We start from the raw sequence: 12088 nt of genomic DNA on the forward strand, positions 1-12088 counted from the left end.
AGGTGTGGATGCCACATCCCCAGAGCACGGCAGGCTGGAAACGCGACCTCACTCCCGGCAGGGAATCGCTGAGCTCAGTCCCGGGGGAATGCCTCAGGCAGTGGAACCGCAGCCTACTGAGCACCGTGTGGGGATGGCGGAAATCCATTCCCGCCCCTCGCTGTCCCCAGGTCGGGAGCGGGGACGGGCCCCATAGCGGGCTCGGTGTCTCCAGGGGCCGTGAGGGGACGGAGCGGACGAGTGAGGGGGAACTCACGGGGCCTCGCGCGTACACCATGCCGAGGGCGCGCGGGCGCGTGCAGAACGCGCATGCGCGGCCCCTTCTCCTACACACCCCGCGCGCGCCCCCGCCCTCCCGCGCGCGCCGTCCTCTGTGTCTCCGCGCCGCGGCCACACCCCCCTGCGCCTCCCGACCAATGGGCGCCCGGTTTGGGGCGGTCGGGGGGCGCGGCCTCCCCGCGGCTGCGCACGCGGGGCCTGCCCGCCGTGTGTGTGTGTGCGCGGAGGGCAGTGCGCCTGCGCATCGCACCGCCCGCGGCACAGCGCGCCCGGGGCGGGGGGCTCGGCGCGCAGGCGCGGTACGGCCGCCGTGGCCCGGCCGGACGGGGGGGCCGCGCATGCGTGCCGCGTGCCCGCCCCTCGCCAGCAGCAGAGGAGGAGGCGGCGGTGGCGGCTCTGGGCGAGGGAGCGCGAGGGGAGTGAGAGGCGCCGTTGCCGCCTCGGTATCCAGCAGGACCGCGCGGAGGAGGCGGGAGCGGCCCGGCGGCGGAGGGAACCTGAGTGGCGGTGGCAGCAGCAGCAGCAGCGGCGGCAGGAGGAGTCAGTGCCCGCCCCCCCCCCGCGCAGCCCCATTGCAGCCCCCCCCCCTCCCTCCCGCCCTCCGCAGCCACCAACATGTCGGCGCCGGCGGCTAAAGTCAGTAAGAAGGAGCTGAACTCTAACCACGATGGGGCCGACGAGACCTCAGGTGAGGCCGCGCCGGGGGCGGGACGGGAATGGCGGCAGCCGGCGCGGCCTCCGCCTCGCGCCGACCGCCATTTTCCCCCGCCGCACGGGCCGCGGCCGCGCCGGGGGCGGGCGGAGCGCGGGCCCGGCCGGGCGGATGTGCAGGCCCGGCGGCGGCGGGAGGAGGCCATGTTAGCGCCCTTTTGTCTGCGCTGCCGGCCCGGCTTCCCTCCCCGCGGGGCCGGGCGGGGGGCGCTGCGGCTCGGCGGAGTAGCGGGACCCCCCCCGCCGCCCCTCCCGGAGCAGCATCCGCGGAGCCTCATTGTGCTCCGCCGCCGCCGCCATGATGCGCCGCCGCCTCCCGCGGCCGCGTGGTGCTGCCGGGCCGCGCGGGGATGGAGCGGCGGAGACACGCGGTGCCGGGGCCGCCCGCGCCGGCCCACGTGCGATCTCGGCTTTTAAAGGTCGGGCTTGCCCGCGGCCGCGGCGCCTTCCCCACGTGCGTCCCCCGCGTCCGCGAGGGGAAGGGTAGGGCTGTCCCCCAGCGCGGGTCGGGCCGTGCGGGACGCGCACCGGGCGCCGCTCCGCTCCGGCCGCTTCCCGCTGCCGCTCATTCATCTCCCGCGCGGTGGGTAAACAGCGCTCCGTAACACAGGCCTCGGCCGAACTTGGTCCAGGGGAAGTGCCCATTAGAAAATATCTGCCGAACGGCGGCTTTCGCGTCTCTTTCATTTGTAGCCGTCCTTTCGAACGTTCTTTTCGGTTTTTGGAAGGAAGCATGTGCCCAGATAGGCTATTTCTATTGATATTCCTTTGCTCTATAAATTACTTTGCGTTTCTTCAAATGTGTTGGTCGTAGTAAATGTGGCTTATTACTTTTTAATTAAATTATATTGACTTATGATTTAAGTGTGCCTGTAAAACAGTGTAGCGGGATGTGAGCTGTAGTTTCTAGGGGGGAACTCACTTTAAGGGCTGTTTTGTCAAACTTTGCTGTACTTCAGCTGCAGCACACCCTTTAAAGCTGGTGCTTTGAGGTCTTGTAACTCTTGGGACATTTAATAGAAATACCTGAGAACTTCTACCGTAGATCACTAGGGAATGTCTCAAAGAGAAACCCCAGGTGATTTGTCAGGCTTTTGAATGAAGGGATATTGACACGTTTTCGTTTGTTTTTCAGAAAAAGAGCAACAGGAAGCAATTGAACACATTGATGAAGTACAGAATGAAATAGACAGGTAAACATTATCGAACTTTGGAAATGTTTTAGCAGAAACCAACAAAAGTGAAAGTGTTTAGTAAAGTGAGTGCTCAGTAGTACTCACTGTCTTTGAACTCTGCCAAGATATACCTGTGTTCTGACTTTATTAGAGACATTAAAATAACAAAGAAGTGTCCTTGCTTGTTTCTTGCTTAATTGTCTATAATTAAAGAGGTAGAACTTGAGTTTGAAAATTTAAATTAATTGTGGTGTTTTTTATAATAGAAATGTATTTCACACTGGCTTCTTAAGTTAATGTGTAAGCTATTTGGTTAAAGCATTTCCCTGTTAGCAAGCAGAACCAAACACTTGGCTGAAAAGTCAGCTTTTATTATACATTTTTATTATAATATTCATGTGCTTGTGTGGTAATACACAGAAAATGCCTCTGAGATGTTAATTTTGTATGCCAAAACTCTTGGGACTGTGGGTTCTGTGTCAGTCCCTGCCTGCATGTTCTCTCCATGCCCAGTGCTCTACAAGGACTGCAAGTGACTGTTGGGAGGGTGAACATGTGAAACTGTTGCAGTATCAGGGCTTTGGATTTTGACAACGACAGTTCAATTTTAAGTCTTCAGATTTTACTTGCACAGAGTACAAAAAGCTTCCTTACCTGTCTGAAAGTTACAGTGAGCAGGTGATAGGGCTGTGTTACCCATCTGCAGACAAAACGTTTAAGAGGTAAAACACTGCTTTGCTTTCCGTAAACAAAGGTCCACCTCTGAAGAATGTTCAAGGTGTTTAGGAGGTTCCATTCAGACCAGTGAGATTGCTTGGCAGAGTGTTTTTTAACAGTTGTTACAGTTCTGAGCTTCTGGGGTTTTTGGGACACTTCATCTGCAGAGTATGGCACACTGGTCTTGTCAAACCCTTTCAGCTTTTAGTTAACTGCTCTGATGTGTCCTTAAATCCCAGTTCTCTCTGTGGTTAACATGGCTCTTTCTATTACAGACTGAATGAACAAGCCAGTGAGGAAATTTTGAAAGTAGAACAGAAATACAACAAACTCCGCCAGCCATTCTTCCAGAAGAGGTCAGAATTGATCGCCAAAATCCCAAATTTCTGGGTAACAACATTTGTCAACCACCCACAAGGTACGTCCTTAATAGCCCTCTTTTTTTCCCCTTGTAAATTCAGTGTGTGCTTGCTTGTTATGTGTCTTAAAGCTCTGAGGGTCTTGTGGAGTTGTTACTAAGCACACAAAACACCTCCTTTCTGTCCTAGATTGTATTTTTTAAGCTGTTTCTTTCTTGCACTTGTTGACCAAAAGAACATCTTGTTTACTGAAATACTTCAACCCTAAAATTTCTTTCTGCGTTTTAACTTGAAAGCTTCCCACTTCATTCAGTTTATTGGGAACTTAAAGAAAAAAAAAAAACCAACAAAAAAAAACATGAAACAAATTTATTCTAGATTGTTTGGGTGGTTTTTTTTTACTTGAAAATTAGTTCCTTGGGACTCTTGACAATAAACTTTCTACAAAGCAAATTCGTAGACTGCTTAGATTGGGCAAACTACATGCATGAAAATCTGTTTCAGAGAGAAGGATGGGTATGTGTGGGTAGGCTGTTGGCTGGTAACTTGAAAAGAAAGAGCCATGAGCAGTTGGCTTGGACGGATGTGTTACTTTTTAGATCTTCCTGTCTATCAGTTTCCTGTGTTTTGCCTGCCTGTTTTATGGCTTTATTAATGTAGGATTTCTCCTTCTCTCAGTATCTGCACTCCTGGGAGAAGAAGATGAGGAAGCACTGCATTACTTGACCAGAGTTGAGGTGACAGAATTTGAAGACATCAAATCAGGTTACAGAATAGATTTTGTAAGTACTTTAAATGATCTGTTCAGTTGAGATTTTACTGTAATTTTTAAATGTAATTGCTTGTTGGGTTGTAGTTTATAACTTAAATCTCTGCACTTACCTGTTTAGTGGCAGGTTTGACTTGATATGTGTGTTTCCATTTTGTGGGTTCTATCTCTTTGCTTTCCACTCTGCAGTATTTTGATGAGAATCCCTACTTTGAAAATAAAGTTCTCTCCAAAGAGTTTCACCTCAATGAAAGTGGAGACCCATCTTCAAAATCGACTGAAATCAAATGGAAATCTGGAAAGGTATGTGTTGCATCTGGGAGAACACAAGTGTGACCAAGTGAAAACATTACCAAGTGCTTGTCTCTTCCTGGCCAGGATCTAGATTGTGTTGTGTTCTTTACTTAAAGTAACTATTAAATGGAGAATTCCAATGACAACAGGTTTAGGGGGATCACAAAGCAGTGTGTGATCTTGTTTTATATTTTCCTCTATTTCCTCTACTTCATTTCCAACAGCCACATCTTTTATAGAATTGGCAGCCACAATAATGTGGGACATACCCAGGCAGTGTTCAAGCATTATTCATTTACTGCAGTTCATTTCTGTAGAAGTTAGAAATTACTTCAGTGTTATCCTGATGATTTTGAACTGAGTTTTTGAGAGTAGAGCTGAAGGTTGCAGTTAAATTGCTGCTTGTTTTGTCACTCTCAGACCAAGGAGAAAATGTAACACTTTTCTTATTGAGAACTAGAACTTTTCCTCTTGTATCAGAAATTCAATTTCTGTACAGACCAGTTGAGTGATCTTTATAGTACACCACAAAATCAGTGTGAATTCTGCTGTTGTTCTTCGTTAAACAGTCTAAACCTATAAATGTTGTCATTCTGTCAAGATAAAAAACCACAAGTGTGCTGTAACCATATGGTCAAAGAAATAATTTATTTCAGACTTAACAAAAAGATTGTTGCAAATTTACTACATTTCTTTTCTAGGGTAAGGTGATAGATATAGACCTTACTTGTGTTCTTCTGACCATGTGTTTTAGCAGTTTGTGTGGGGTTTTTTTGCACTTACCACAGAGAATGGCCTGAAGACTTCAGAGTGGGAAATCTTAGGCAAAAAGGCCTGGGCAGGTCTTAATCTCCAAATGAATATAGAGCTTAGAGGTGTGGAGATTTCCTTAAACTGGGTGTATGTAGTAGTTGCTGCAGTTACAACTACTCTGAGTGGCATTTAGGCATTGTGAGACCTTGTAAGTTCAGTGTGTCATTAAACACTTGTCATACTTGTGTTTCTCTGAGATAGGGAAAAGTAAATCAAATGTGAGATTCTATGAATTTTCAGTGTTCTAGTGGAGGCCATTGCAAGAAAAAAAGTGGGTTTCCTGTTCTCTCATGTTCATGAGAAGTGCAGTATTTTCTGTCAGTTGTTTGGGTTTCAAATGTGTTTTACAGACTTACCCTCAAAGAGGGAGGGGAAGGTAGACTTATTAGGGTTCTTCAGACAAGTACATTTTTTAAATAGTGCTTATAGGGGGAAAACGCCGTGGAAAGACAACTTCAGGGAACTTCTTAACTTTCTTTTCAGGACCTGACAAAACGTTCAAGCCAGACACAGAACAAAGCCAGTAGGAAGAGGCAGCATGAAGAGCCAGAAAGCTTCTTCACCTGGTTCACTGACCACTCTGATGCAGGGGCTGATGAACTAGGAGAAGTCATCAAAGATGACATCTGGCCAAATCCTCTGCAGTACTACTTGGTAGGTACAGCCCTGAGCAGGGTGTCTGCACCCACAACAGTGCTGTGAAAGAGTGAATGTGATCACTGTGGTTGATGTTGCAAATGTGTCTTTAAGGTTCCTGATATGGATGATGAAGAGGGGGAGGGAGAGGAGGATGACGATGATGATGAAGAGGAGGAAGGATTAGAGGATATTGATGAAGAAGGAGATGAAGATGAGGGGGAGGAAGATGAAGATGATGATGAGGGAGAGGAAGGAGAGGTGAGTAATCTTGCCCTTCATGCCATTCATGTGGTGTTTGAGAGGGATCTTGTAAGAATACCAAGCCATTGTGATGAACTGGTTCTTTTCTGCACCCCAAGGTGTGAGAACTGTGGCTACATTAACTTGAGTGGTTTCAGGTAGTAATAACTATGTTTGTGTATATGACAGGGAGTGGAAGTACATGGTTTCAGCAAATTTGTAAGGGAAGTGCTCCAGGAGAACTAGGATATTAATGTGACAAAATTCACTTCATTACTGAGCATTCTAGCAATGCTTTACATATAAATGGCTCTTGTTGATGCATCCAGTCATCCTTCCTACTTGTTAGTTTATTTCTGCTTATGGCCAGCCTAACTAAGACTTTCTGTTGAGTTCAGGAATTAGAAATTTGTTTTAGTAGTAAGTGGGATCCCAGGGTCAGCATCCAGGGTATTGGGAACTTAGTTTAGAATGTCTTTGTTTCTTGGAACTGGGTGTGGTGTGTCTGACTTCCAGCAGCACAAACTATGTGCAGTGGGAGGAGGGCTGCTCTGGGCTCTCTTTTATAACCTGGAATTTGGCATGTGAAAGGTGAAGCATTTTGCTGTTTGCAGTTTAAATGAGGGGGGAAAAGGTGACCACTTCACTTTCCACATGTTAAACTCATGTCAGTGCTTATAGTGATTCTAAGTCACAGTTTCTCAAAGCTCTGATGTGTTTTCCTTGGGACACTCAGGTAGTGAGTGATCTCTGTGTGGTCAGTAGCTGGGCACCTAGAGCAAGTGTTACCATCCTTTAATGAGGGAAGAGATGATCATACAGCACCATGAGTAGCACTGTAAAAAGTTCTGGTCATTACATTTGCTATCTGAAGTTTAGTGAGTAGATTTATTTAATTGTTGCTTATCTTTCAACAGGAGGATGAAGGAGAAGATGACTAATTGAACACTGATGGATTCCAAACCCCCTTTTTACCTTTTTAATTTTTCTCCAGTCCCTGGGAGCAAGTTGCTGTCTTTTTTTTCTTGTGCTCAGTCGCCTTGTTCTCTTGAGGTCTCTTTTTCTCTCCTCTACACCATGGTTCACGATTTATTTTGGGGAAATACCTTGAGCAGAATACAGTGGAAAAGAATCTACCAGTTTCTGTTTCAAGTTCATTTTTATCCCTTTCTGTCTCAAAACAAAAACTGTTTATGAATTCAACACACCATGTTCTGTGGGAAAAAAGAAAACCTTCTGCTCCCTTCACTCTGCTGGAAGCTGAAGAGTGCTAGGCCCCTGTGTAGTAGTGCATAGAATCTAGCTTTTTTCCTTCTTTCTCTGTATATTGGGCTCAGAGATTACACTGTGTCTCTATGTGAATATGGACAGTTAGCATTTACCAACATGTATCTGTCTACTTTCTCTTGTTTAAAAAAAAAAAGAAAAAAAATGACAAAAAAAAAAAAATAAAAATGGGGTTATAGAAGGTCAGCCGGGGGTGGGTTTCAGATGTTTGGGTGGGTTAAGTGGGCATTTTGACAACATGGCTTCTTCTCCTTTGGCATGTTTAATTGTGATGTTTAACAAACATCCTTGCAGTTTAAGATGACACTTTTAAAATAAAATCTTCTCCTAATGATGACTTTGAGCCCTTCCACTTGATGGAGAATCAGCAGAACCTGTAGGATCTTATTTGGAATTGACATTCTCTATTGTAATTTTGTTCTTGTTTATTTTTAATTTTTTTTTTCCTTTTTTTTTTTTTCTTTTTTTTTTCCTTTTTTTTTTTTCTTTTTTTGTTTTGTTTTTATTTTTGGTTTTTTTGGGTTTTTTGTTTTGGGTTTTTTTTTTTGTTTGTTTGTTTCACTGGAAAGGAAAGAAAGATGCTCAGTTTTAAACGTTAAAGTGTACAAGTTGCTTTGTTACAATAAAACTAAATGTGTACACAAAGGGACTGGTTGGTCTTCACTGAAAGAAACAGTTTTGATATCCTCTTTAGAACTTGCTTGTAGTTTCTCGGCTTTTTTGGGGGCATTTTGTCAGTATCTCTGTAGTGCAATGCAGCCTTGTGGTTGTGTGGACTGAACCAGTTCATGTAGTTTCCACTATTTCAGTACCTGTAAAGTGTTTCCTTTGGTAGTTCTACTGCACACTGACTCTCGAGTTCCCTGCAGGGTCATGTGCTGTGTGTGAAGACACAGGTATATTCATGTTTTGCAAAAAGGAAAGTCACTTGATTTGTAGAATTTTTAATAATTTGCAGTACTGTATCTCCAGTACATCAGTTTGCATGAAAATACCATGCAAGCTCAAAATAAAAAGACCAAGGGGTGGTCTTAAAATATTTGGGTGGTTTTGTAAGTCTTTTCAGTTGAAAACAAATCTTATTTGCAAGGTAATTCGGGGCTATTTCAAAGAGCAAGATTCTTAGTAAAGTTCATGTATAAAAAATTGCTACTTCACTGCTTTTATTTTTCCTTGGTAGCAGCATGTATATGTGCTTTAGATACACTGTACTCTCATTTTAAGAGACTGCATTTGAGAAACTTGTAACAATTTCACATAAGAGGTTGTTGGAACTGGTATTCCACAAAATGTAATGGAAGTTGTTTTAACATGTTTGCTTTTGAAATATTTAAAAAAAAATGTTCTATCAGCTCATCTGAAATTCAAACAGCTCTTTGGGTGCGTAGAAAAGACTGTCTTCTGGGAAGACTTGTTATATTCTCTGATTCCTTTTCCTCACAGAATCTGCTGTAGTCAAATTCAGCTTTTTTTTATGCTTAAGAATACACTTGGCAGAACAAGATCAGTGTCTGGTTGAGACGTGCACAAATAACATGTGTGAGGGAAAACATTCTGTAAGTGTGTGGTCCAGCTTGGATTCAATCCAGTTATCAGAGACAATGCAACGTCCAGTCTCATGTGATCAATGCAAAAATAAGACAACTATGTACTTTATTCCATCTCAACAAAAGCTTCTGCCCTCATCCTGCTTTGCAGAGCCAAGTACAACGTTGATCAGTAATGGTTTCCTGCCATCTAGAGAGAGAAGGAACAAAACCCATGAAGTCCTATAAATTCTAGTGTTTTTAAATTTGATTCCTTTTTGTTGTAAGATTGAAAATAGCTTCCTGTTGTGGTAGAGGGTCGATGTGCTGTTACTTGCCATGATGCCTCATTACTTAATTTTTATGTAGTCCTAATTGTAGTTCCTCAAGGAAAACAATCTTTTGATAGTCTTGAATGCTTTAGGAAAAATATTGTGCCATTGTTGTTCCATCCCTGTTGCTTACTAGCAGAAAACTTATAAAAACTGTTTTGAAAGTAATCAAAGCTTCAGGCTCTGTAAAGTCAAATACCAGGAACAAGAAATGAGAAGTCTGGATAATTAAATGCTACTTAAGAGATTTTTTTCTTGTGCATTCTTTAGGATTTTACAGGGTGCCAAAATACTCTTGCTACTGTACTGATAATACTGAATTTGCTGTGAAACTTGAGGGTTTACTCCTGGCAATGGCTAAAGAGTAAACTAACATGGTAAAAGAATAAACCATATTAGTTATGTTATTTAATTTTTTTTTTTCTAGCATGGAAATGGTTAGGGATTAACACATTTCTCTGCAATGCTAAAGAAATACTACAGCTGGCCATCGTGTGCTCTAACTGTTCACTTAATGTCTAATTTGGCTGAATATATGTAATGGGTGTCCATTTCTTACTGGATTTATTTTATATGTGTATAAAGAGCTTTTTAAAAGACATCCACCTTGGATAATAATGGAACATTCATTCTTATTAAATATCATTAATTCCCCACTGCTTGAGCTCCTCACATCCAGTTAATCCCACCATGTGAAATTTGTCACAGGTGCTGGCTAACTTCAGGTTTTTTGGCCTGAATTTCCAGGGTTAGAACATAGAGTTGGCATCAATTTAATAAAGGTGAAGCTTCTGTGCTGGGGCTTTATGGCCTAAGTATCTCAAAGGTTATTTTTAAGTTTAAAATTTAATTGCTATAAAATGGAATCTTTTGTCTGTAATTTCTAGTGCCAAAGGAAACAAATACATCTGAGTGTGTAAATACAGTTAGAAAGGTTTGGGGTTTTTAAAGAGGTTATCTGTGTACTTATTCATACTTGTCAACATAGTTTCTGTCCCTGTAAACAACCATTATCTGAATCAATTTCTCAGCCATTTATGATATTCATTTGAATCTGTAAGCTCTTTGTACCACACGAAACCAGGTGCATAAGGATAGTACTTTGTTTATTGGATACTGTTCCTGAATTTTGAAGCCATGTTGGTTTTTTTGTTTTGTTTTTGTTTTTTAAAGATAATGAAATCAATGAAATAATTTCTCTGCTGTACCTTCAAGCTATCCTTCAGTTTGAAGGAATTAAAATACATTTAACTGTTACTTGATGTTACCATTTCTAAGAGTCTTTTTCAAAAGAATCAGTTTTTTAGTCCCAAACTCTGCACAATCTTTCACGAGTGAGGTGGACAGTGTTTGCTTCTCCTTTATGGAGGGGAGTGAGGGGAGGTCTCAAGTGACTGGTGCACAGTTGCTTCCTGCGGGAAACAGATTTATGCTTAATGTCCTTCCTTCCCTCTCCTGGATTAAAAATTGAAACTTTTAAGACTTTTTCTTGATCATTACCTTCCCCGCGGTATTGTGCTCTCTCGGGTATATATATGGAGGACAAGGGCTGCCGGTTCAAGGTCGGGACGCGCCTTTAGCCCCCACCCTGCTCCGGGAACCCCCCCCAGAGTCCGCAGAGCTCCCGGGCCGGTGCCGCTGCCCCTTGGCGGCTCCGGGGACAGGACCGGCACCAGAGCACGGTGCCCTGCGGGAGGGATCCTGGAAGGGCTGGCGGGGCACGTCGTGCACACAGTTGTGACACTTTACCTTCCCGCGGGGCAGGGGCTTACCGAATGGGCAGGAACTGCTGATCCCACCCACGGCCCCCTCTCTCCGCAGGATTTGCGGGGCACAGCTGAACCACGCCCAGGGCAGGGGGCTGCGATGTTGGGTAGCCCAGGGACACGGGCTCTGGGATCACCCGGGAGCTGAGATCCAGCCCTTTCCCTCCAGCCTGGGGAACTCCGGCTCCCAACTCTCTGAACTGCCCCCTGCCCTTCCTCTGCCTCTCCTGGAGGGTCTGAGACCTGAAGGAAGGAGGGGGAAGCCGCTGCAGGGACCCCAAAAGACCCCTGGAGGCACCGTCCCAGCCAGAGCCCCCCAAGCACATCCCCCCAATACCCTAATTCTGGCTGCTGGAGGTGTGAAAGCGTCCCTGCTCCTCTGGAACTCAGTCTACACTAAATAGTCGGATTTTCCCCTTTCTAGTATTTCCACTGAATGAACAGTCAAATTAAAATAATTGCTTCAACACTACAGAGAGCCTGGATCATGTTCTAAATAGCATCAGGTTTCTGAAGGGTTTATATTAATCAAATGCACTTGCTTTATTAACAACAGGCTTTGTATTAGTTTAAGGCTTTATTAATTCAAGTCAGTTAAGCTAGGTCCAAATTTCTAATTTTATGATGAGTTTCTTTTATTAATTACTCAGTTGTAAATTGCTTACAAAACGTTTAGGCTAGAAAAAAACTGTTCTAATTCAATAAAAGAAACACTTCTGTTTATTAGTATATTTTTAAATTTCTATGTGGGAATACTATCACCTCCAAATGCTTTCTGATTCACAGTTGTGCACTGCTCCATGATTGAAAAACATATTAGTAGGGTAGTAACATTATGTAAGACTGCTGAGGAGCCTCTTTAAACACCTGAAAGCAACAAGTATCTTTTCATTTTGTTTTGAGCCCTGGGCCTGTGACACACAGCCTGTTCTGTGCGATGTACACGGCGGTCCTGCAGCACGGTGTATTTTCACCACCCTAGCTGGGGGATTGCTGCCAGCCTCCCCACTGCCGGGGGGATGTTTGTTCACTCAAATATTCAGCAGAAACCCCAGACCCTGCCTGTGAAGGGGCAGTTCTGCAGGGGAAAGCTTCCGCAGAGCCCAGCACTGTGACAGGCATCGCCCCGTTCCGGGGATGGGAACCGGGGATGGGACCCAGGGCGAGCCGCACTTCGCTGG

The 12088-nt window shown here is 44.7% G+C and overlaps 1 protein-coding gene across 1 annotated transcript; it reads left to right on the plus strand.

The window, feature by feature from the left end:
- The first annotated feature begins 817 nt into the window (after window positions 1-817).
- SET (SET nuclear proto-oncogene) lies at window positions 818-7456 on the plus strand. Its single transcript, XM_083875697.1, has 8 exons — window positions 818-967; window positions 2126-2183; window positions 3158-3300; window positions 3920-4023; window positions 4200-4313; window positions 5601-5771; window positions 5868-6014; window positions 6914-7456. Exons 1-8 carry the CDS (start codon window positions 895-897, stop codon window positions 6935-6937), a joined length of 834 nt encoding a protein of 277 aa, XP_083731823.1. The 5' UTR covers window positions 818-894; the 3' UTR covers window positions 6938-7456.
- Window positions 7457-12088: the final 4632 nt, after the last annotated feature.

The sequence above is a fragment of the Zosterops lateralis genome, assembly GCF_965231275.1.
Source record: "Zosterops lateralis genome assembly, chromosome: 20".
NCBI classification, from domain to species: Eukaryota; Metazoa; Chordata; class Aves; order Passeriformes; family Zosteropidae; genus Zosterops; species Zosterops lateralis.